General features: G+C 40.0%; 1 protein-coding gene across 1 annotated transcript in view; it reads left to right on the forward strand.

Annotated features, from left to right (window-relative positions):
* The first annotated feature begins 842 nt into the window (after positions 1-842).
* The window catches only part of MAP3K7CL (MAP3K7 C-terminal like), a 45,439-nt gene continuing 24,571 nt past the window's right edge, over positions 843-21,710 (forward strand). The window contains exons 1-3 of the mRNA XM_004468656.4: positions 843-1,098; positions 3,133-3,241; positions 17,593-17,654. Coding sequence (XP_004468713.2) covers positions 3,172-3,241; positions 17,593-17,654 — 132 coding nt within the window. The 5' untranslated portion in view covers positions 843-1,098; positions 3,133-3,171. The remainder of the gene's footprint in view (positions 1,099-3,132; positions 3,242-17,592; positions 17,655-21,710) is intronic.

Consider the following 21,710-nt stretch of genomic DNA (forward strand, 5'->3'; position numbering starts at 1 on the left):
GTTACTTAAATTGCCTGAGTCTCAGTTTGCTCATTTGTTAAATAGGGATGACAATTCTGACCATTGCGATTTTATTTATTGTTGGGAAGATGAAAATGAGATACGGATGAGAGTTTCATTTGATAAATTATAATGCATTATGTAAAGTGATATTATGAATCATAAAATAACATTAAAATGGTAATAATAATTTCTGGGAAGATTTGCATCTAGAAATGTAAACAGATTTATACCCAAATGGCTTTATTGTTGTGTATAATAGCCTTCCCTTCATCAGCTGAAAGAACTCTACTAAGTCCTTTCATTTATGTTTAATTATTTAGCTTCAATATTATTTTCCAATTATTTTAAAGTACTTTTAACATTCAGGCTTTTCACTGTTAAAAAAGGTTTAGCAATGGTAACGTTGCATTTCTGTTTACCATTGACTCATTTGCAGTTGGTTGCATTTGTGGATGGGATCAAGTCATCAAAGCCATCACCAGCTCAGCTTCAAACCTCAGGTTCTTAACCAGGATCATCGCTGCTATCATCCGAAAGTCTGCTTGCGGCTTGTCCAAGTTGGCTGGGTTTCGCTGAGCTGATTGGAGCGGCCGACATTTTTGCTGACTGGAGTCATGCTATCTTTGCCAGTTTGCTGGAATAGACACAGACACCGATTGGGTCACGCTGAAGACATTCCTGTCTTGTGAAGCAAGTCTGTTTGTATTTTAGGTTTGCCAGGACTAATGAATTAAAGCATTTGGACTCTCCACTACTTGCTGTTTATCAATGCCTCTGACAGGAGGAGGGTTTTCTTTTGCTCTTGCTTTTTCTAGAAGCATGACAACACATCCTGGCTGTTGGAGAGGCAAGGAAAGGAGAGAGGGGTTGTGGAGGGAAGCGGAACAGGGAAGTCCCGTGGGACGCTGGGGTCCGGGTAAGAGCAGGTAGCAGCGTGCCGCCCCGACAGCTGTTTCTGCTCCTCAGTGTGTCAGTGGCTGCTATGCAGCAGGTGCAGCCTGGTCTCTTATTGAGTCTTTACTCCACAAAGGCAACGACTGGCCAAGGCAGTGGCTGGCCCTGGATTACACAAGTGCAGACACTCAACTAAGTGAGGTAAGACAACAGGTGTGCAAACCAAACTAAATGCTTGGAGCACCAGCAACTTAACCAAAGCTCTGTTACAGCCGCAGAGAAGGAATCAGTGGCCAGTTTCTCCAGGCGGTGTGATGAACAGGCAAGTCGGTTGAGGGATTTTGTGGTCAATATCACGCCGAACTCAAAGTTCACCCAACAGTGCTGCCATCCTCTCGGATGCGGACAGATGTTCTCTGTTGTGAGGAGGGGAGAGGCTCTATTTAGCTGTGTTTTTCAATTCCTTTCTCTCAGCTGGAAACTATATCAGAGATGTATTTACAAAATCCTGAAGGCAAATTTCCACCCCTTGACCTTTATTTCTTGATACAGGAAAGGGTTGGGAGATTATGCCAAGAGAGGAATGCAGCTTTTCATCCTTAGATGTTACGATAAAATGGTTGGTGATTGCACAATGCATAATAATGAGACTTTACTCATTATTATGAGTACTTCTAACATTCAGCTATGAATTTAAGGGGATTTCTATTGTTTTGTTAAATTTGAGAGGGTCCGTTGTATCCTCCAGGAACAGGTGGCTAATGAAGAGCTTGATTCTAAACAGACTGAGACCACACAGGAATCTGTGTCAGAGTTAAGATAAAACAAATCCTGAGTGAAGTAACAGTGATTTTATATTGCCCTTTTCTTAAACGAAATGTTTCATGTTACTGTTTCTTTCTAACGTAGAATTGCATGGCATCAATAGTGGAGTGCTTTACTCTTCATTGCTCTTTGCAGCGTTAAATGAATGGGCCACATGCCATTCTAACGGTGATAAATAGTTGCTGTTTTTTCTTCAAAGAGTAGGTGTTTAATATTAGCCTGTTCTCTTTCTTTATACTGGGTAGATGATTCCATATGTATGTATGTATAAATATACATAAATATATTAATTGACTTTAGCTCTATAAATAATTGTAAAAATGTTCAGTGTTCTTGATGCTATTTTTAGATAGAGAAAAGTTATGGGAAAGAGTCAGAAACCCTGCCGTGAGAAAATGCCCTGCTAAAGCAGTTCCCAGACTCTTGCTAAGGATGGTTAAAGAGATGATTTATATTTTGGCATTTTTGAGACTTTAAACACATTCAGTTTTTTTGGTTTACTATCTACACGAGAAGGAAAGTAGAGGGTTTAGGAGAAGCATAACTAAAAATAGAAAAGTTAAATATGTGTACTTAAATAATAAATATCATGTATTTATAACAATATATTTTCCTAGTCTCCATAAATGTCAAATTATCAAATACGTCTTCATTATAATGTTTTTGGGTTGGATCTTCGTTATAAAAAACAAATATTCATGTATTTTTGCCCAGTCCAACCCATCTTATATGTAGGATGCATTCCCATTCATTCATTCTTAGTTTATTAATTAAATACTAACAGAGGGGATAGAACATCAATAGGATGTTAAGATTTGTCTTTTGCTTGCATCATAATTTAAGACTTGCAATATTAGAATGTTTGAGATGCGCAACCTTGGAATGTTTGATTTAAAGGAAATCAGATATTTAAAGCACATAATATTAAAAATGTAACTGTGGGATATTTTTTTGCTAGCTTTTGGTATATTTTAAATGATTACATGATCCTCATTCTTTACCATGTCCAGATCAATAATTCAATCCAATTTAGGCTTTTAAGCATGAAGAGTTAGTTTAATCTGAAGCTGTCTGGTACCCTATTAAGATGATATCTCTTTTTTATCTCCCCCAATTAAAAACCCTGTCTGAGAGAGACCTAGTAAAGCCAGGGTAAAACTGGACAGTGTGGGAAGGGAAGCTGAAAGAGTGAGGTGGATGGAGACTTTGGCCCCACTCTGCATGCATATTGTCAAAAATTTAAACAGGGCAGGTAAATACCTCTGATGCAGGGAAAGGAAGTTGAGAATTAGGAGTACCTTTAAAATAAGAAAGCAGTGCTCACTGACTCTTCTCTCTAATTGTCCAGGGCTTCTGAGGATTCTGAGGGGTAATGTTGGGTCACTTGACAATGGTGCTCTCTTCTTACAGCTGGAAGACCCAGGAGAAGACCGAGGCTCAGGTGCCCACATGATCAGCACAGCCAGGGTACCTGCGGATAAGCCAGTACGCATCACCTTCAGCCTCAGTGATGCCTCAGGTACGCTCTGCACTGAGGGAAAAGGGCTGCCTCCCTGTCTTTCCACTTTCTCACCATCGTTATTTTGATTCTGCAAAGGACATTTACGTATTCATGCCTGGCATGGCCTCATGATGGGAAGTGTGATTTTTTTTTGATCAAGCTTTGGTAGAGTGTGGCTTCCAGAAGTGCCTCTACTGACACTTCCTGCTTACCTTTAATTATTTGGTTGTTTTAGCACACTTTTTCTGTCTTCTTTATTCTTTCCCCATTTTAGACTTCTCTTATTATAAAATTCACAGAGATAAAATAATTTCTAATGATAGCAAAGCGTGTCATTGTGAAAACTGCATGAGGAAACGTTTATTAAGGGCTAACAGTTGGCTAGGTAACATAAAAATATCACTGTCCCAGTTCCAGCAGCATTTGCTGAAGCCTAAATTCGAAAGCTGCTTTCTCACATGGTGCTCCCACACTTCCGGCTAAATAAACAGACTTCAGCTGGAGTGATGAATGGGACAGGTGAGGAGGAGCCTCTCAAAATAGTAAGATCTGAGGTGAGGCTGCTATACTTAGAGCCTTTCGTCATTGCTCCCCGCAATGACCTCTTAACACACATATTGAATTGCACCACCTCTGAACAGGGGACCTCATGTGGTCAGAGGTGACAGCCGTGAGGAAGGGAAGGCTTGGAAGGCTTGGCTCTTTTTCCTGGTGATGGCCGTTTCTCTCAGTCTAAGGCCATCTGTTAAATTCAAATGCTTAAATAATATTACCGTTTAAACCTGGGGTCAGCCTATCGATTGATCGATCGATCAGTCTACCACCATCATCTATCGATCTAATCTTACTACAGTGGAGACTTTAAAAAGTAATGACTGAAAAGGGACAGGTTCATCCCCAAATAATGCAAAATAAGGAGCAGGGCTTGGTGGAGTCAATGCAGGTGTGGGATTATTGCACCAAGTAATGATGTGGGTGACACATGGGTTTTCTGGGGGGTGTAGCCCTCAATGGAGGATGTGTTCTAGATCAGGGAAAAGCAAAGCCTTGATTCTTTGTGATCTGCTCTTGCAACACTCTTCCTGTTTTATATTCCCACTCAAGGTTGTCTCTGAAAAACAGTGGTGAGGGCAAGTCTTCCTAATAGGCAAACAAATCCACCGCATCCTAGAAATGACAACTGCCATTAGTCGGATATCTCTTTTGTGTTAGGGATTTGTGTATATTATTTCTGATCCTTTGAACAAGCAGCATCAGGATTCCCATTTTACAGAGACAGTGACTGTGGCCCAGAGACCACACCGTTAGTGAGCCATGGAGTTATAATATAAACTCATTATTCCGAGCTGCTTTGCTAAGAGGGAAGAAGAAAAGCTCCTCTTGTTTTTGTGCATTTCATAACTGCAAGATTTCAAGGAACAGTCAGTGCTTGAGTGGTTAGCTCTCAAGACAGAAACTCATAAACCCAAATCCAGGGACAAGGAGGATGTATAATTTCCTTCCTTTTGCTCTTGTTCCACACGAGCGGGAAAGTCCTCTTGTAAACACCAGTCTTATAAAGGAAATTTTGGTATATGAAGCTGCTTATTACAAGCAATATCATTACATCATACTTTTGGATCAGAGAAATACAGGTACTGTTCTCTCTTCTTTATTTTAACAGAATTTAATTTATGTACAGAGACAGGCCATGGAGTGGTACATCTTGCCTTTCTGGCAGCCATGAATAGAGTCTTCCTTGAAGTACAAGTTGTAATCGTGTAATTAACTTGCTGCCAGCCTTAGAGCTCTCTTGGCCCCTGACCGAGAGCTCTTACATTGTTTTTCATCAATCGATTTAGATTGATTTGTTCCACAGTCTCTTTCTCTTCTTTCAAATATCCTAAGAATTTTGAAATCCACATCTTCAAATATGGAAATTGCAAAAAGGGGTTATCATATATTTCAAACAATTCCTACTCTCCAGCCCCACAAAAGGTGTTTATGAAATCTTATGAAGAACCTACCAAAATTAAACTTTAATCTTATGATCCATGTGCCTGTGTATGTCTGCACTTAACTGCTGAATCCAAAGCATGAGCAAGGGTTCATTGTTTCTCAGCCTTGCCTGAATGTACTCATAAAAAAATATATATTCCAAGGTCCCACTTCTATACATTTGGATTTAGTAGGGCTAGGTCGGGGCCCAGGAATCTGTATTTTTGACAAGCGCTCTGTAAGAACCTTATGATCAAGCAAGCTTGGGAGCCACTGGAATGGATATTAGTGCAATATTTGTGTGCACATGAGGTTGTGAATACTCAGAAAGATGCTTTCCAGATATCTGGGGCCACTCCCTCTGAATTCTTGAATGAGGAACGACACTTGTCGTCACACACACTGTACATGCCTTTTGAATTCCAGTGCATGTGCCAAGCAGACCACAGATATAGGAGGAAAACAAAAGAAAACATCTTAAACTTTGGTATGTGGGGAAATTTAGCTGGACTAAAGTTCGGGGATTTATTGTTAATGAATGAGTAGTGTCCCTGAGAATAGGAGCTATCTTTTCCCTGTGAAAATTGACCTGCTCATTTCTTATGCACTTAATATAGTGCTACATTCCCTCCAGTCATATTAGGATTGATTATTCTTGTTGCATATTTTCTTGAGACGATTGAATGGACAAGTTAAGGACATAGGGCTTCCAAATCATAGAGGTATGTGCTTCAGGCCTATTACCATCACATTTTGTGTGATGTTGGGTAAGTCACCCCATCTTGCTGACCTTCAGTTTCCTGTATGATGTGCATAGTACTAATTTGCAGGGTAGTTGTAAGAATTAAATGACAGCATTTAAGTAAAGCATTTAGCACAGTGATTGACACAAATTAAGCACTCAACTGGACCCAGTAATTATGAACATTTATTCTGAAGTATTAGGAAAATGTAAACCACTAAGCCAGTAAACCACTAAGCAAGCCATCATGTTTCCCACCTGCAGCTCATACTTCTACTTGATGAAAAGATAGGGTTTATAGGACAACTGTCATGAAGTTGTTTAGGGACTAGTTGTGGGTGCTGCTGTTTTTCCTTTGGTTAATTACCTGCCTTTATTTAATTTGTTTTCTCCAGCACTCCCCCGAAGGCGGGTAGATGTGCAAAGGAGAAATATGACATGATTCTTCCCACGGATTTTATAAGGGCAAAGAGTTTTGGGGAGTAAAAAGATTACATCTTTGGAGCAGTGGAAAACAGCTTCTTGGAAGAGGTGACAGTCAAACTGGGCTTGTAGGCTGGTGGGGTATAAAAAGACAATGTAGGACAGATGATATTTCTGGGTACCATTTCCAGAAAAGTGGGTTACACATCTTGTAATAATTCTTCTTCCTTTTCCCTCCAAATAGAAAGCAGGAGCAAAGCCTTAGAGTCAGGAAGGAGCATGGTGTATTCAGGAAATACTAAAATTGTAGTCAAGGGGAACAGAGACCTGAACTGTTCATCATTGAAATACTCTTCACTGAGGCCTGCTTTGAGCCAGATATTATATTAGTGCCTTACATAGAGGATCTCAGTTTAGATAGCAGTGAACTATAATTACCATACCTACCCTAAAAGTTCAACACAAGAGTTTGAACTTGGTCAGGAGGAAGAGAGGATCAAAAATTGTAGAGCAAGGGAGTCATAAGATGAAAATGGTAAAGGTTTGAATGGTGGAATAGTCTGTAACAGGGAGAGATGAGAGCACAGAACAGGGTTTTTTTAATAGTACAGAGACAAAGTGATGAGAGCCTGGATTAGAGAATGGAAAGGGATGACTGAATCCAGGGGACATTTCGAAGGAAGGAGTGAAAGGACCTGATGACAGACTGGCCCTGGGAGATGGGGAGTCGGTCATTGTTCATTGATAGCAGAATGAGCCACAGGATTCCAAATAGACCACAGACCTTCAGGGGCTTAAATGAAGGAAGCACGTGCTTGAAAAAAAAATAGAGCCCTTTAAAGTACAATCTTGATACCACTGAAATGTACATTTGAAAATGGTTAAAATGGGAAATTTTGAATTGTATATATGTTACCACAATAAAAAAAAGTTATATATAAAAAGTAAAATCACCATTTGAAGCCTATCATCAGAACACTTCCTTAAATAATATTTAGCTAATTGTAATTCCCAGAGGTAGCTACGCCCTTCCTTAATAAACTAATAATATGGTCGGTGTTACTTCTAAACTGGGAACTCAAAAGAGTTAACATCCTAAACTGGGACCTTCATAGAATTACTTTTCCCGATAGAAAATGTGCAAAGAGAAATATGAATCCTGCCTCTTGAGTTATTAGAGAATCATTGGCACTTCTCCAATTAGAGGGTATTTAGAACTGGAATGACATGCGGATTTCATGTTAATTACTTGAGAGTTTTCTTTATCTTTAGCCCGAACTAAAATCTGGCATCTGGCAGCTCTTATGTAAATTTAGATCTTGGATTTTTCTTTTTTTAATAGTTTTTATTTAGAAAGAGTCAAGGATACTGGTGTTAGCCCAAACTGGTAGTTTTCAAAATTTTGTTCTTAAGAATTCTTTCAAGCTATGAAAATTTTTCATGTCTGGCCATGAATTAATCATATGACATTTAGTTAAGAAAAATCCAGGACTCATTCCATTGTTATCTCTTTTAAAACAATACCATTTTCTTTCCAAATATCAGTGTATTTTGTGGTGGCAGTGGGAATTATGTTGAGTAATAGTCTTCCTTAAGCAAGCTGGATATTATGTGAATGTCTTTTCTTATGTATACGTGCAAAACTGGCTCTCAGCAAAATAGTGATGTAGGTGAAATGTTCATGGACATTCTACATTTGGTACTTTCCCCTCTTCCTCTCTAGGGTCCCAAACTTTCCTATACACTCTTCTTTCCATGTTCTTAATCCCTTTTCTTGAGAAGTCTCTGGAAAACCTCCATTCACACTAAGTTGTAAATGAATATTGAGGTTTACCTTTTTATGTCCCTCAGGCTTTTCTTCTCCCCATATCCACAGGGGACTCAGTAGGAAGTTGAAGGATATAAAGTTCCAAATGGAATTTTAGACACCAGCCAACTTAGTAAAGAAGGAATTTGGGTGAAACAAGAGCCCTTCTTGGACTCTCTGAAGTCACACTTCAACTCTATTTTGACATTTGAAGCTGGCTCAGCATGCAGTGTACAACAGAAAGGAAGATGTTTATTGGGTGCCTACGTGCATTTACCTCTCTCATCTCATCAACTTAAAACTGCTCCAACCCTTCAGGAATGTGCTATTATAACCATTTTATAGATGTGTAAATGTTGGCTCAGAGAGATTTAAGTAAGGTGTCCCCAATCAAATAGTTAATAAATAGCAGGTTCTCTGGGCTCTTTTTAGTCCATTAAGATCAATGTAATAGGAGAAAAACTGAAATGCTCCTAACAGCAAATAGCTTCCCTGATGGTAATGGAAGATGATGGAGTAGGATTAGTCCTTTCGAAGAGTAGGAAAGAGGAAAAGGAGAGCTAAATTTTATTTGGTGGTGTGCTGACGGATAAATATACTTCCAATAGGCCCATCCTAGGGCTTGGTTCTGACCAAATGTGTTCTGAGAGAGTGATGCTATAAGCTAAATAAATCAATATATTCTTGCAAAAGGCTAAATGGATAAGGCTCACAAAGTCATAGCTATAATAATAGTGACTAGATGAGTGGTTCATTTTAAGGTCATGTAAAATCTGTCCTTAAAATGAATCAGATCTCTTTTGCAGAGAACCCTTATCTGGTCTATTGATTCCTAATCTTGTTTTGCCTGCATTTTTAGGTACTGCTTAAGATAATATGTTCCTTATTATCAGCTACAAAGAATTGACTGTTAGGTGTTCCAAATCTGTATCTGTATCCATATCCGTATCCATATCTATATTTTTACATTTATGGACCCTGAAAATTCAACATGTATTAAAGAATTCAAATCTCTAATGTTTATCAAGTAGGGATCAAAATTTAAAAAAATTCAAACTTTTTATGTGCTTCGAAATTTTGTGATACTCTAACCAGATCTTAAGTATCTAGAAAATTTAAAAAACTTTTTGATATATTAGTAATGTTGGTTGGCAGCCTTATACCACTTATTTCATTTCTAAAAATTAAATATTAATCTTAGCTTAGATTTAAAATAAAGGGAAATGGATGTGGCTCAACCAATTGGGCTCCCGTCTACCATGTAGGAGGTCCAGGGTTCGATGCCCAGGGCCTCCTGGTGAGGGCGAGTTGGCCCATGTGGAGTGCCAGCCTGTGCAGGAACGCAGCCCCACACAGGAGAGCTGCCCTGCGTGGGAATGCTGCCTTGCGTGGGAAAGCTGCCCTGCACAGGTGTGCCAGCCAGTCTGGAGAGCTGGTGCAGCAAGATGATGCAACAAGAGACACAGAGGAGAGAAAATAAAAAGACACAGCAGAACAGGGGAGCTGAGGTGGCGCAAGAGAGTAATCGCCTTTCTCCCACCCTGGAAGTTCCCAGGATTGGTTCCTGGAGCTGCCTAATGAGAATACAAGCAGACAAAGAAGAACACACAGTGAATGGACACAGAGAGCTGACAATGAGGGAATGGTGAGGAATAAATAAAAAAATAAATCTTAAAAAAAAAAAAGTAACCAAAGAACTTTCATGCACAAGTTAAAGTTTTTTAAAATAATATTTCCCAAAGAAGTGTCCACTTAGGGAAATGAAGGTGGAAATTCTTCTTAAAGTCAGAATTTAAATGAAGAGGTAAACCCATAAGAGCCGAGGTTATGGAATTATGGCCACACCAGGGAAATCTCCCCTGGTTGACATGGGGAAAACTAAGCAATTAGAGTCATTGACCTTGACACTGCCTGCTCTCTTTGTATTATCCAGATCATGAAGAATAATACACACACACATCTTGCCTTGCCTTGCATCCATATTTACCCCTTTGGTCAGGTTTATGGTGAATAGGAATGGAAAGGAAACTCAATTATATTGAACATTCATTGTAATTACTGATTATTTCCCATGTGCCAGGTTTTAGGCTAAGTGGTTGACATATGCCTTCCCTTACTGATAACAAGTTTCTGAGACAGGTATTACCATGCCCATTTTGCAGAAGAGGAAACTGAGTCTGAAGGAGATTACATTAATCTTTCATAGTCACACAATTAGAAAAGTGGCCAAGCTGAGGTATTTACTGAATGTTGCACTGACTTTCTGTATTCTTCGTGGCTGGGAGCCTTCCTGGGTGAGTCTGAGTTCTCCAGAGAGACAGAACAGTCAGGATATATAGGTATATATCTAGAGAGATTTATTCTGGCTACAAGTTAGGAACTCTAATGAAGGTGAGGTTGAATTCCCCAGGAGAAGCTAGCTGGTTGAAGTAGAGACAGGAATTCTTTCTGACTTCTGAAAAACTTAGTGTATCAACTGATTGGATGAGGAGACACTCTCATTGCTGAGGGCAATCTCCTTTGTTGCTTGTAGATGCAATCAACTAAGTATAAATATTAATCCATCTGCAAAATACCATGGTCTCACAGTTGCAGTCAGGCCAGTGCTTGCTTGACCGAACGGCTGGACACCATAAGCTAGCCAAGTTGTCACATGAAATTAACCATCACAATGGACAAATTATTCCTGGAAAAGTTTTGTATGAGCCTCAGCACTGTAGTCACTGCCTAAATGATTTTTTGTGTGTGCTATGAAAACAACTTTGAATTTATTCATAAATATTTTACACCATGTCTTACTTTGCCTGGCTGCCATGACAGATGTCACACAATGCATTGGCTTAAATGCTGGGAATTCATTTACTCATAGTTTTAATGAAAGGACAAGTCCAAAATCAAGGCATCAGCAATGCTTGCTTTGACCTGAAAACCTTAAGGCTTCTAGTCCTGGCTGCTGGCAATCCTTGGGGTTCCTTGGCTTTCCTCTCACATGTCCGTGTTCTCTCCTTTCTCTTCTGGGTTCCTGTTGACTTCTACCCTCCAGATCCTCTGTGTGGCTTTCTTTGGCTATAGCTCAATTACTTCTCTTATAAAGGACTCCAGTGATCTAGATTAAGGCTCACCCTCATTCAGCTGGCCACCCCTTAACTAAAATTACATCTTCAAGATTTTTCTCTTTAAAATTGGTTTGTGCCCATTGGGACACATAGTTGAATCTACCACACAATGTATCCTGTGGACACATTTATAAAATTTAAAATATATCTCTTTAATATAATAGTGAAATTATACAATTCATTATTCTCCAGTTTTTTTGTACAACTAAGAAGTGTTCCTTCTTTTACCTTCTGCCAAAGTGTTTTATAGAGATTAAAATTTAAGTTCAGGACTTTAGGGTAAGCAACAGAGAATGAAATAGCTCACAAGAGATAGACATGCAAAAGCATAAGCTATTTCTACAAAGGTATGGCCAAGTGGTAGGACTGAAAATTGAAGTTGTATGTGCAAATGTTTTAATGGGTACAGTAAGGTATACATCCAAATTCCTTGTAGAAGGTCTTTTTTTGAAAGAACTCTGATGTCAGAGAAATTACTTGAAACTTGGAAATGAGGCAAAAATATGGACAGCATATCTACTCAATGTCACACAGTGGTGAAGGTCATCCAAGGATTATGTAAGGGAATGTATTTAGTATACTTTTTTTTTTCCCTGAGGTACCAGGGAGTGAACCTGGAACCTTCTATGTGAGAAGCTTCACTCAACCAGTAAGCCACATCTGCTTCCCTGAGCTGTTTTTTTCTTTTTTTCCATTTGTTTTTGCTTTATTTTTTCTTATTTTTTTAAGGAGGCACCAGGAACTGAACCTGGGACTTCCCAGGTGGGAGACAGGAGCTCAAACACTTGAGCCACATCCATTCCCCTTAGTTCACTTTTAATCTCTGCTTATTAAATTTATGTGTATGTATGGGAGTAAATGAATTGAGTATAAGTTTACACTTAGTTTTATATTTTCATGAAAGATGAATTTGTCTGTTGGAAATTTATACTTTAAGACTGGAAATTGTTAGGATATGTTTGTGGAAATAGTCATATGGAAATAAACTCTGTTTTCTTTTCCGCTGGGTGGTTGATAGTTGTTTGCTTCTCCTGACAAAACCTATATAGTCTTAAAACAACATATATCAGCCAGAAAGTAATTGACCTTTAAGAATAAAACCTAATTGGCTTAAAGCCAAATTATCTCCAGAGAGTCCTGGAAAGAGGGTGGTTTACTGTTTGCATCACCTCTGGCTCTTGCTCTCTCTGGCTTCTCTGGAGCTGCCACAGCCTCTGTGACCACCACTCATCTACCATCTTTGAATGCTCTAAATGCTCTTATGCACAGCTTCCCCCTGGTGCTCTGCAGGACAGCCAGCACTCAAGTGTCTTATACTTCAGGCAGGAATGGATACAAAATTTGTGGTGTCCAATGCAAAATGAAAATGCAGGGACCCTTGTTCAAAAATTATTAAGAATTTCAGGTTGCAAGAGCAGAGTATTAAGCCAAGGGCGATACTTTTCTGAGCATGGGTTCTGTGGGACTGCACAGGTCTCCCGCCCATGAAGCTGGCTCTGACTGCCCAGAACCGTACCTAGGCTGAGTGAATCTTGGGCGGGGCTGCCTCTCTTGGTTCCTGGTTGGGGAAAAGGGTGGGGCTTGGGAATGCTGAGTGTGGCTTCTCGCTCTCCTGAGGTCGTCTCTCCTTGGAACTTAAAGTCTTTCTACCTGGGATTTAGTTTCCTGCCTAGACCCCAACTGTGTCTATGAAGGCGAGCACAGTGGGAGAGTGAGACAGTTGACTCCAAAACCTGGTCAAGATGTTGTCTAGAACTATGGTTCTCAGATGCTGGTCAAGAGACCTGGTCTGGCTTTGATGACATTTTTACCTCTCTGCTGTGAAGTAAGGGTCTGGTAGTCAGGTTTGTGTGTGTGTATGTTTTGTCTATGAAGTTAAACTTACAAGTGTGATGGACTCTTCTTTTTTTTTCCTTCTTTTGTGTTATGGACTCGTCTTTAGTCTAAAATTATGATCATCTTACCATTTTGGTCTTATAAAGAGATAATGATCACGTACAGTAATTTTTTTTTTTTAACCATCTTCACTAGCCAAAGAAAAAATTGGACACTCTAAGGCATGATTCCTAATATTTTGGGGGAAATTTTACTGGTTCATGAAATATAAGTCTGAGAACTCATGGGCCAGGAGGTAAAGAAGAGCAGAGTGGCATGGTAGAAAGAGCTGGGAGCCTTGGGACCTGACCCCTTGGTCTTCCATGGCCACTAACCATGAAAACTTTGGTGGCTCCTTTCATGTCTCAAAGTCTTTGTCCTTAGCTCTACTCCAAGGGAACTGGACCAGATGATGGCTCAGCCTCTTCCAGCTTCAGCATTCCCTGACAGCTATGATTGCATAGCTCTCATTGCTAAATAACAGTGAAGATTTGGATTACAGGCCCAATCTATCCCACTTATCCAAGTCATTGAGAAACAGAAGGCAATTTAAAGAAATCTGAAAATGGAATAACCACAAAGCAACCCAACAGCTGCTCAATAGATGCTGAGACAAGCCCATCGTAAAATGTACTATGGTATGTCATAATGGTTGGGATGCCAATAAGAAAGTTCTATTTTAAATGCTATTGGCTTACTCACTTTGTACTTGCAAAACAGGCATCGAACATCTGCTTATTAATAACATTTCCTCTTTAATTCTTTCCTGTGTATTTCATCCTTTAAAAAATCCATTAGGATATCTTTTCCTTGGTCCATGAAGTCCACAGAGCCATTTTGTAAAGGAAGCCTGTTAATTACTTCCTGGATACATTAAATAATATGATAAAATGACTTGCCAATTTAGTATAGTGCCTCAGTCCCTGCCTTGTACATACTAGGCATTCCATGACTATTTGGTAAATAAATTTTAATAAAAACGCATCATAATTTTGTCACATTATAAACACATTTGGTAACTGTTCTCTTTTTTAAAAGCTAAATTTGCTGGCAGTGGAGGGGAGGGGGGTTTCTTGTCCAGCTACTGTACAATCTGCTTTGTGCTCCTGGAATTGTCAAAACAAACCTAACTGCTCTCAGGAACCCCGATCCAATATCATTGTCAAAATGTTTTACAACGATTTGGCCAAATGTTTGTGAAACAGCTGTGCTACTCGTCTGCCTGAGTCATTTTCCTTCTTTCCTTTTGGCCCAGTCCTGTGATTCATTACTCTGCTTTTAGAATTTTTGCCTATTTTTAAAACCAGTCAAAGAAGGCAGCCACTGTTTAAAAGTAAACACACCACACATCAACTTAAGGCAGCTTTATAAGCAGCTTCGCAAGCCCTGAAATTTCTGGCTGGCAGGGATGCCAGCTAAACCAGATGGCATCGAGTAGTGAAATAGAGAACTGCCTTTCAGACTTGTTAGTTTCCTTACATCTGCCTTTGATTTTCTTGTTTCCACTGCCACTTCCTACTTGGATTAATTCAGCTTGATCCCTTTAACAAAAATTTTCTGTCTTTTTCTGTTGCTTTTCTCTTGGAAACATCCATTATATGTTTATTTCTATGTCAGTCAATGATACTTTTTATTTCAACTCAAGGAATCCAATCTTAAGCCTTTATTTATCCATAAAACATCAGTCTGGTCACATGTATGTGCCTCTTGTGGTGTGATAATAAATCATGACTTAGATTTCCACAATAAGCATCATTAATTCTGGGTCATACCAGGTATTTACTATTTATATTAGAGCTGCTAACACTATAGTAAAACAAATGGATAACATTTTTCTTCTTTAAAGATGAAGGAGGAGTATGATTTCACAGGGAGCCAGGCAGATTAAATCTCAGGAAGTCCTGAGTTGCATTCCTGGAAGTGTCCTAGAATTCTAGAATGTCCAATCTACTCTAATGTTTTTTTCAGAAGCGACTTCTCCTTCCAGCTAGTGCCTGCTTATCTATGACTATTAGATTTGAGATGTCAAAATATAATATGTTCCCACTTACCTGTGCCGAATCGTTTTGGCCTTAAACCCAACCAGCTAAAATAATCGTGTTCTCTGGGTTACTGAAATTGCACTGAAATAAATTTAAACACATATAAGACCAAAACCAGTTTTAGAAAGCATAGTTTTTTTAATAATTAAGACTACCTTTAAGGAGTCAGGGTCGGCAAGTGAACATTTCTGTCTTTTGTTTAATTCTTTGCAAATGACTGGATGGCAGGATTTGTCACCTTTAGTCCAAGCAGGAAGAGAACATGTAAAGGACCTGGGGATCTTAAGGCAGTCCTCCTGCCTGCAGCAAGGGTCTTGGGAAAGATTTTTCGATTTCTATTTGTTCTATGAAGTTAAATAGATACACTGAACCTGTGGTCATCCTCTGCATGAGTACAGGTACACAATGGATTCAGATGTGGTGATGCACTGTCCTTTTCTTAAGCTACTTGTATTTTTTTCTCCCTCTCCCCCACCCTGCTGTTTTTGCTGTGTCCATTCCCTGTGTGATCTTCTGTATCTATTTCTCTTTTTGTCTTCTTGTCTTTCTCCTCTAGGATTCACTGGGATTTGATCCTGAGGATCTCTGATGTGGAGAGGGGTTCCCTGTCAATTGCGCCACCTCAGTTCCTGGTCTCTTGTGCTTCACCTTGACTTTCTCCTTTGCCTTTCTTTGTCGCATCATCATCTTGCTGAGTGACTCACTTTGTGCAGGCACTGGCTCACTGCGTGGGCAGTCATGTGGGCATCTGGCTCTCCATACCAGTACTTGTGCGGGCACTTGGCTCACTGCATGGGCTCCCACACGGGCACTTGGCTCACTGAGTGGGCACTCAGCTCCCCACACGGACACTTGCTTGCCGTGCAGCACGCTTTCTCCTTTTTCACGTGGGTCTTCCCATATGGTAGGTGGAGGCCTTATCACTTGAGCCACATCTGCTTTCCTTAAGCTACTTTTATATGGGAGAGTTATTCTACTGCTCTCGATTAAATTATTCCAGAGGCTATTAAGTCACATGACCCTTGAGGTATTTGGCAGAGGTTAATACTGTCCGTATTTGGATTATCTTTTGGACGATGATCTTTGGTGCCTCCAAAGACATGTAATCCCTTGAGAGTTAGGAGGCCCTTGATTATTGTGTTTCTTTTGTTTTTTTTTCTGGACTATGCTATCAATGAGTAGGCAGCTGGTACTTGTTTCTGCATTGTGCATGGTCCCTATCAATTCTTCTTATTGAAAAAGAACTTCAAACAGTTTTATAAATACATTTGCTTATGGTGGTGGGAGCATAAAAATTATTATCTTTCCTTTCTTATAATTTAATTTCCTTTAGCATATACTTTTGTCTTATTGCCATAGTTATATGACTGGGGTAGGTGTAATCTCCATGGAAGCAATTAGAAATGGATGACTATGGAGCCTCTTAGAGCCAGAGGCCTCCAGGAGAGATAGGGGTTTTGGTGATAAGGTGGCTGTCTTTTAGCACCAAGGCTAGGTCCACAGCATATTCTTGAAGAAACTGGGGGTGACTTGGATATTTCAGGCCAAACTAATGCCAGGTTTCCTCTGATGCTTCTAAGAACTATATTTCTTGATCCATTTCACCTATCTATTGCCAATCATTCTATCTAAGTATTGGCTCAGGAGACCTTGAATGTAGCCAAGGACAGAGTTGCATGGCTGGCCATGGGTTGAGGCGCTCCTGCACTGTGGCTATGGATACTGCCTGAGATTGGGAGAGCTACCTTGTGCCGTGACTGGTAGGAAATGCCTTGTTAGGGTTGTGGCCTAATACCTGCTGCAACCAAGAACTGGAGCGAGCCTCTGGCTAACGAGCCTCTGGCTAACGAGCCTCTGGCTAACGAGCCTCTGGCTAACGAGCCTCTGGCTAACGAGCCTCTGGCTAACGAGCCTCTGGCTAACGAGCCTCTGGCTAACGGCTTGTTAGTGGGAAGAGCAGAGGAAAAACCATCAAAGTTTCTGACACCTGTAGTCATTCAGTGTAGAACAAACACACGAACATGTTTTCCTGTCCCTCTGAGGTTATCCTGACCACTGCATTAACACCTTGTTAAAGCACTTTCCCACAAACCATATTTTTGGGCAAGCTGAAAGACAAGCAGTTCCTCTTTACTGGAGAGCTAAGAGAGGGAACATTTGAGAATTCTGATATTTGCAATATATTGGTCTGGCTGACTAAGCCCTTTGTTCTGTTAACGAGCAAAAAAAAAAAAAAAAAGCTCTCTGTATTCTATCTGTCCTCAGCTGAAGTGATGAAAATAACTGAAGCAGCATGTATGGATGGCTTAACTACGGTGGTTATAGCAGGATGGCTGTCATGAGAGAGAGGCTCTCTAGTGACCGGTCGTTTTATTTTCATGTTTTAGATGAAACACCCCCCGAAGACTCCATTCCCCTGGTCTTTCCAGAACTAGACCAGCACCTCCAGGTAAGGATTTCCCGAAAGCTTCTCTTCTTTCCTTCTCAGTTTCACAAAGCATAGACCAGAGGAACAGCTTAACTGGGAGACAGGTAGAAGGCGGGGCTTTCAAGTCATCTACATTTGCATTTCTGGGGTTCTAAAGTCAGGCTGAAGCCCTCCCTGGCTGAAATCCTGTTATGACACTAGGATGTCAGGAGTTTATATTGTTAACTAGCTCCCACGTTTTTTGGAGTTCTGGAGCCTGTGAAAAGGGCTGGTCCCTACTCTCCTTTACTATTGAGGTCTCTGGGCTACTCCAGTTTGGGTTAGTAATTTAGTGATAAACTCTGTGGAGGAAATTTGTCATGACTGCCAAGGCTTCTGGATAATCTTCCTTCTTTTACCCCCACCCCCTCTCCAGTTCTCTGATAACTGTTAGTGCAATATAATTATTTATACTTAAACCTTCTGAAAACTATCTGGTTTGAACTGTGAGAAAAACATCGTGTGCACATAGATTATGGAAAATCTATCCAAAGATACCTCATTTTTCTACACTAGAATTATTTTAAAGGCAGCTAATTTCCAACACTTAAATTTTCTTTAGATGATATATGGCAATTCTAAGCAGAGATGCTTTTGTGAAGAAGTTCTGCCTAAAATACATGGATACTGGCCTTGGGTCAGCAATTCACTTGAGTACTTAACTTAACGGCAGCCAAAATTTAGATGAGTCTAATTGGGGTCTTGAATCCTGTACACAGATATTTTGCTTGGTCACCCTTTTTTTTCACTCCTAAATACTGAATTTGACAGCCTTTAGGACGGGGCTGCAACCTCCAGTTCTCAACAGACCTTGCATTCCCTATTATCTTATACCTAGCTGCTTTCCCCATTTGTGGCTATGCCAGGTGTCCTGATGGCATTTCGGTTTGCAACCCTTGACAGAGGTGTGGCAAACCAAGAATGAGACCTTGTGCAACAAACCAAGATAGTGGACCTTTGTGTTTGCTCCAGTAAAAGTCTGGAAGCAACCAGGTTGGATTTGAAGAGCTGGTGCTCCACTGCTGGGGCAACTTCTAAAAATCAACCAAGGCTGACTGGCCTCTTGGGGAAAGGGGCTTCATTCTCACCTCTGCGGCTGGGGAAGGCATTCTACTAGCTCTTCAACAGAAGGCCCTCTGACAGAGCATCATTAGTGATGGAGATTTTGTTGAAGAAAAGGTCTAGGATGTGGTAGGGTTTTACTGGTCATCATGTCACTGACAAAAGATGTCTCTCTGGGGAAGTGGACTTGGCCCAATGGATAGGGTGTCTGCCGACCACATGGAAGGTCTATAGTTCAAACCCTGGGCCTCCTTGATCTGTGTGGAGCTGGCCCATGCGCAGTGCTGATGTGCACAAGGAGTGCCATGCCATGCAGAGGTGTCCCCTGCATAGGGGAGCCCCACGCGCAAGGAGCGTGCCCCGTAAAGAGAGCTGCCCAGCACAAAAGGAAGTGCAGCCTGCCCAGGAATGGTGCTGCATGCATGAAGAGCTGACACAACAAGATGACACAACAAAAAGAAACGCAGATTCCCAGTGCCACTGATAAGGATAGAAGTGGTCACAGAAGAACACACAGTGAATGGACACAGAGAGCAGACAACTGGGGGGAGGGGAAGGGGAGAGAAATAAAAAAATCTTAAAAAAAAAAAAGATGGCTCTGTTCTCCTTCAAAATATCCTCTTCAGCTATCAGCCATTTTGTCTCCCTCTCTGCCTGTCCCCCAGCCTGCTGGTTTCTGATATCTAATCATATTCCCCCAATAGCTCTCCTTTTCATCATGTAGAGCATTCAGCTCTTACCATTTCCCTCTGGCAGGGTTCACACAGTCCACAATGTTTGTGTTGATGGTGGAGCCAGGGATTGTAAAACAATAACTTTGTCTTCCTCATCACAAGTTTTTCCTTTATTTTACTGCCACCTTAAATCTATTTTATTGTCAGAGGAAAACAAGGAGTAAACATGTTTTGACAATAACACAGTACAAGCACACTCCAGTTCTAGTTACCCATCAAATTATGAAGCTTTAATTCTATTTTTGGGTATAAATGAAACGAGAATTTTAATGGTCTCCCCTGGCTTATGGATCATTCTCCACTGGACTCATAGCACCTCTGGAAATATACTACTAAAGCATCACTAGTTCCATTTGAATTCTATAGCTTTAATTCCACTTGACATATATTAGAAATTATATCTATTTAATTATTTTAATGAGACTATTCATCTTCATTGATCCTCAACAAGCTAGGCAGTTGAGAGAGTGGTTTCTGTCTTGAGGCCATGCCCCCATTGGCATAAGTTTCTAAAAATTCCTGTAGCTGATTTTTTTTTTTATTGTGGTAAAATACAGCATAAAATTTCCCATTTTAACCCCTTTCAAGTAGACAATTCACTGATATTACATTCACAGCACTGTGCTACCATCATCAACTATCCTTTATAAAAACTTTTCCATTACCCCAAACAGAGACGAAGCACCCATTAAACATTAACTCCCTTTCCCCCATCTACTTACCCACCCCTCTTTCCCTGGTAATCTTTAATCTACTTTTTGTGTCTATGAATTTGCCTCTTCTAGTTATTTCATATAAGAGAAATCATACAATATCTGTCCTTTTGTGTCTGGCTTATTTCACTCAACATGATGTTTTGATTCTTTTTTTTCCACCCTTATGGTATTGCTTTACCTCTTCATCAACAGAGAGTACATTTCCAGCATCACAACTAAAAGTTTGTTACAGACCTTTACCACTTGTCAAACTATTTGATTAGGTTTGTCTCTGTCTAAGGATGTCGCCTGTTATCATTATTTTACACTCTAGGACTTGATTAAAAATAAGGTAGTGAGGATTGAGAGGGGAGACCTAACACAGAAAACTACATCTAAAAGCAGATTCTTGTCTCCATGCATAGCACAAGCATATAAATTTAAGCCTTTGTACAGTACGGAGTCTCTATTGAAAACAATGTAAATGCTTTATGTCCAAAAGGAACAATCTATTACACTGACATCTTTACAGTTAGTCTTATGTGCTTTCATCACATAGCAGTGACTCTTGGAATTTTACCAACCATCGTAATCCTCCATGGAAGAACAAAAGTTAGGTTACAACAGAGTATGAACTACCTTGTAGTTGTCACTGGTTGCTTGAGGATGAACTAACTCTTGATTTTCTCACTGGAGCCATAAAAAAACTCATCTAGTGAAAAATAAATAATGCCAGGTGATTACTGCCATCCCCACTTTCTATGAATTCTCAGATTTAAATCCTGCCCATGCATATTGAATACCTACAGGCAATTTCCCATATATGATCTCATTCAATCCTTGCAACGATTATGTAAGCTAAATATTTTTTCTTCATTTTGAAGATGAAAAATCTGAGGTCAAATTTTGGGCTAAATAAATTACTGTTTCAGAGTAGGAATTTCTGATCTCAGATCTGATGCCAAATGTAGGGATCCCTCTTTTCCTTAAGCCTCTCAAGGAGCTGATGACTGCTGAAATTGTTTTAATAGGTGGAGACTTTGTTTTCCTGATTTGCAAGGTTGTCACAATGTGGCTATGGAACAATCTTGTAAAATCTGTTCTGACATTCTGATATCTGATACACATTCGTTTGGGTGTTCGTATTTATAAAATGCAGCTATAAAGTGTCTATTTGGTAGATACTCTATCACCAATTTGACCCCCAAGATTTTTTCCCTTGCTTTGCCAAGAATGTGGACATGTTTGAGCTTGTAATTCGTGATGCTTCTATTTTCACAGAAGCCAAAAAAAGACTTGTGTAAGAATAGCAGTGACAAACATTTCTCTTGATGTCTCTATTAATGCAAAATGTTGGGCATGAGACCTCAGGGTAAGGTAGGTGTTAAAATGAGCATCTCTTTATAATGTTCATTTGTGGGCTTTGGGCCCCAGCCCAGGGGCAGGTGGAAGGTTGATGCTATTTTGCGCAGATTCCTTTCCTGCCACTAGCTTTCTAAATCCTCCATGCCCATTAGAGGCAGTTTTTGTGTAAAGTTAGTTTAGAC

The sequence above is a fragment of the Dasypus novemcinctus genome, chromosome 4 (assembly GCF_030445035.2).
Source record: "Dasypus novemcinctus isolate mDasNov1 chromosome 4, mDasNov1.1.hap2, whole genome shotgun sequence".
In the NCBI taxonomy this organism is placed as follows: Eukaryota; Metazoa; Chordata; class Mammalia; order Cingulata; family Dasypodidae; genus Dasypus; species Dasypus novemcinctus.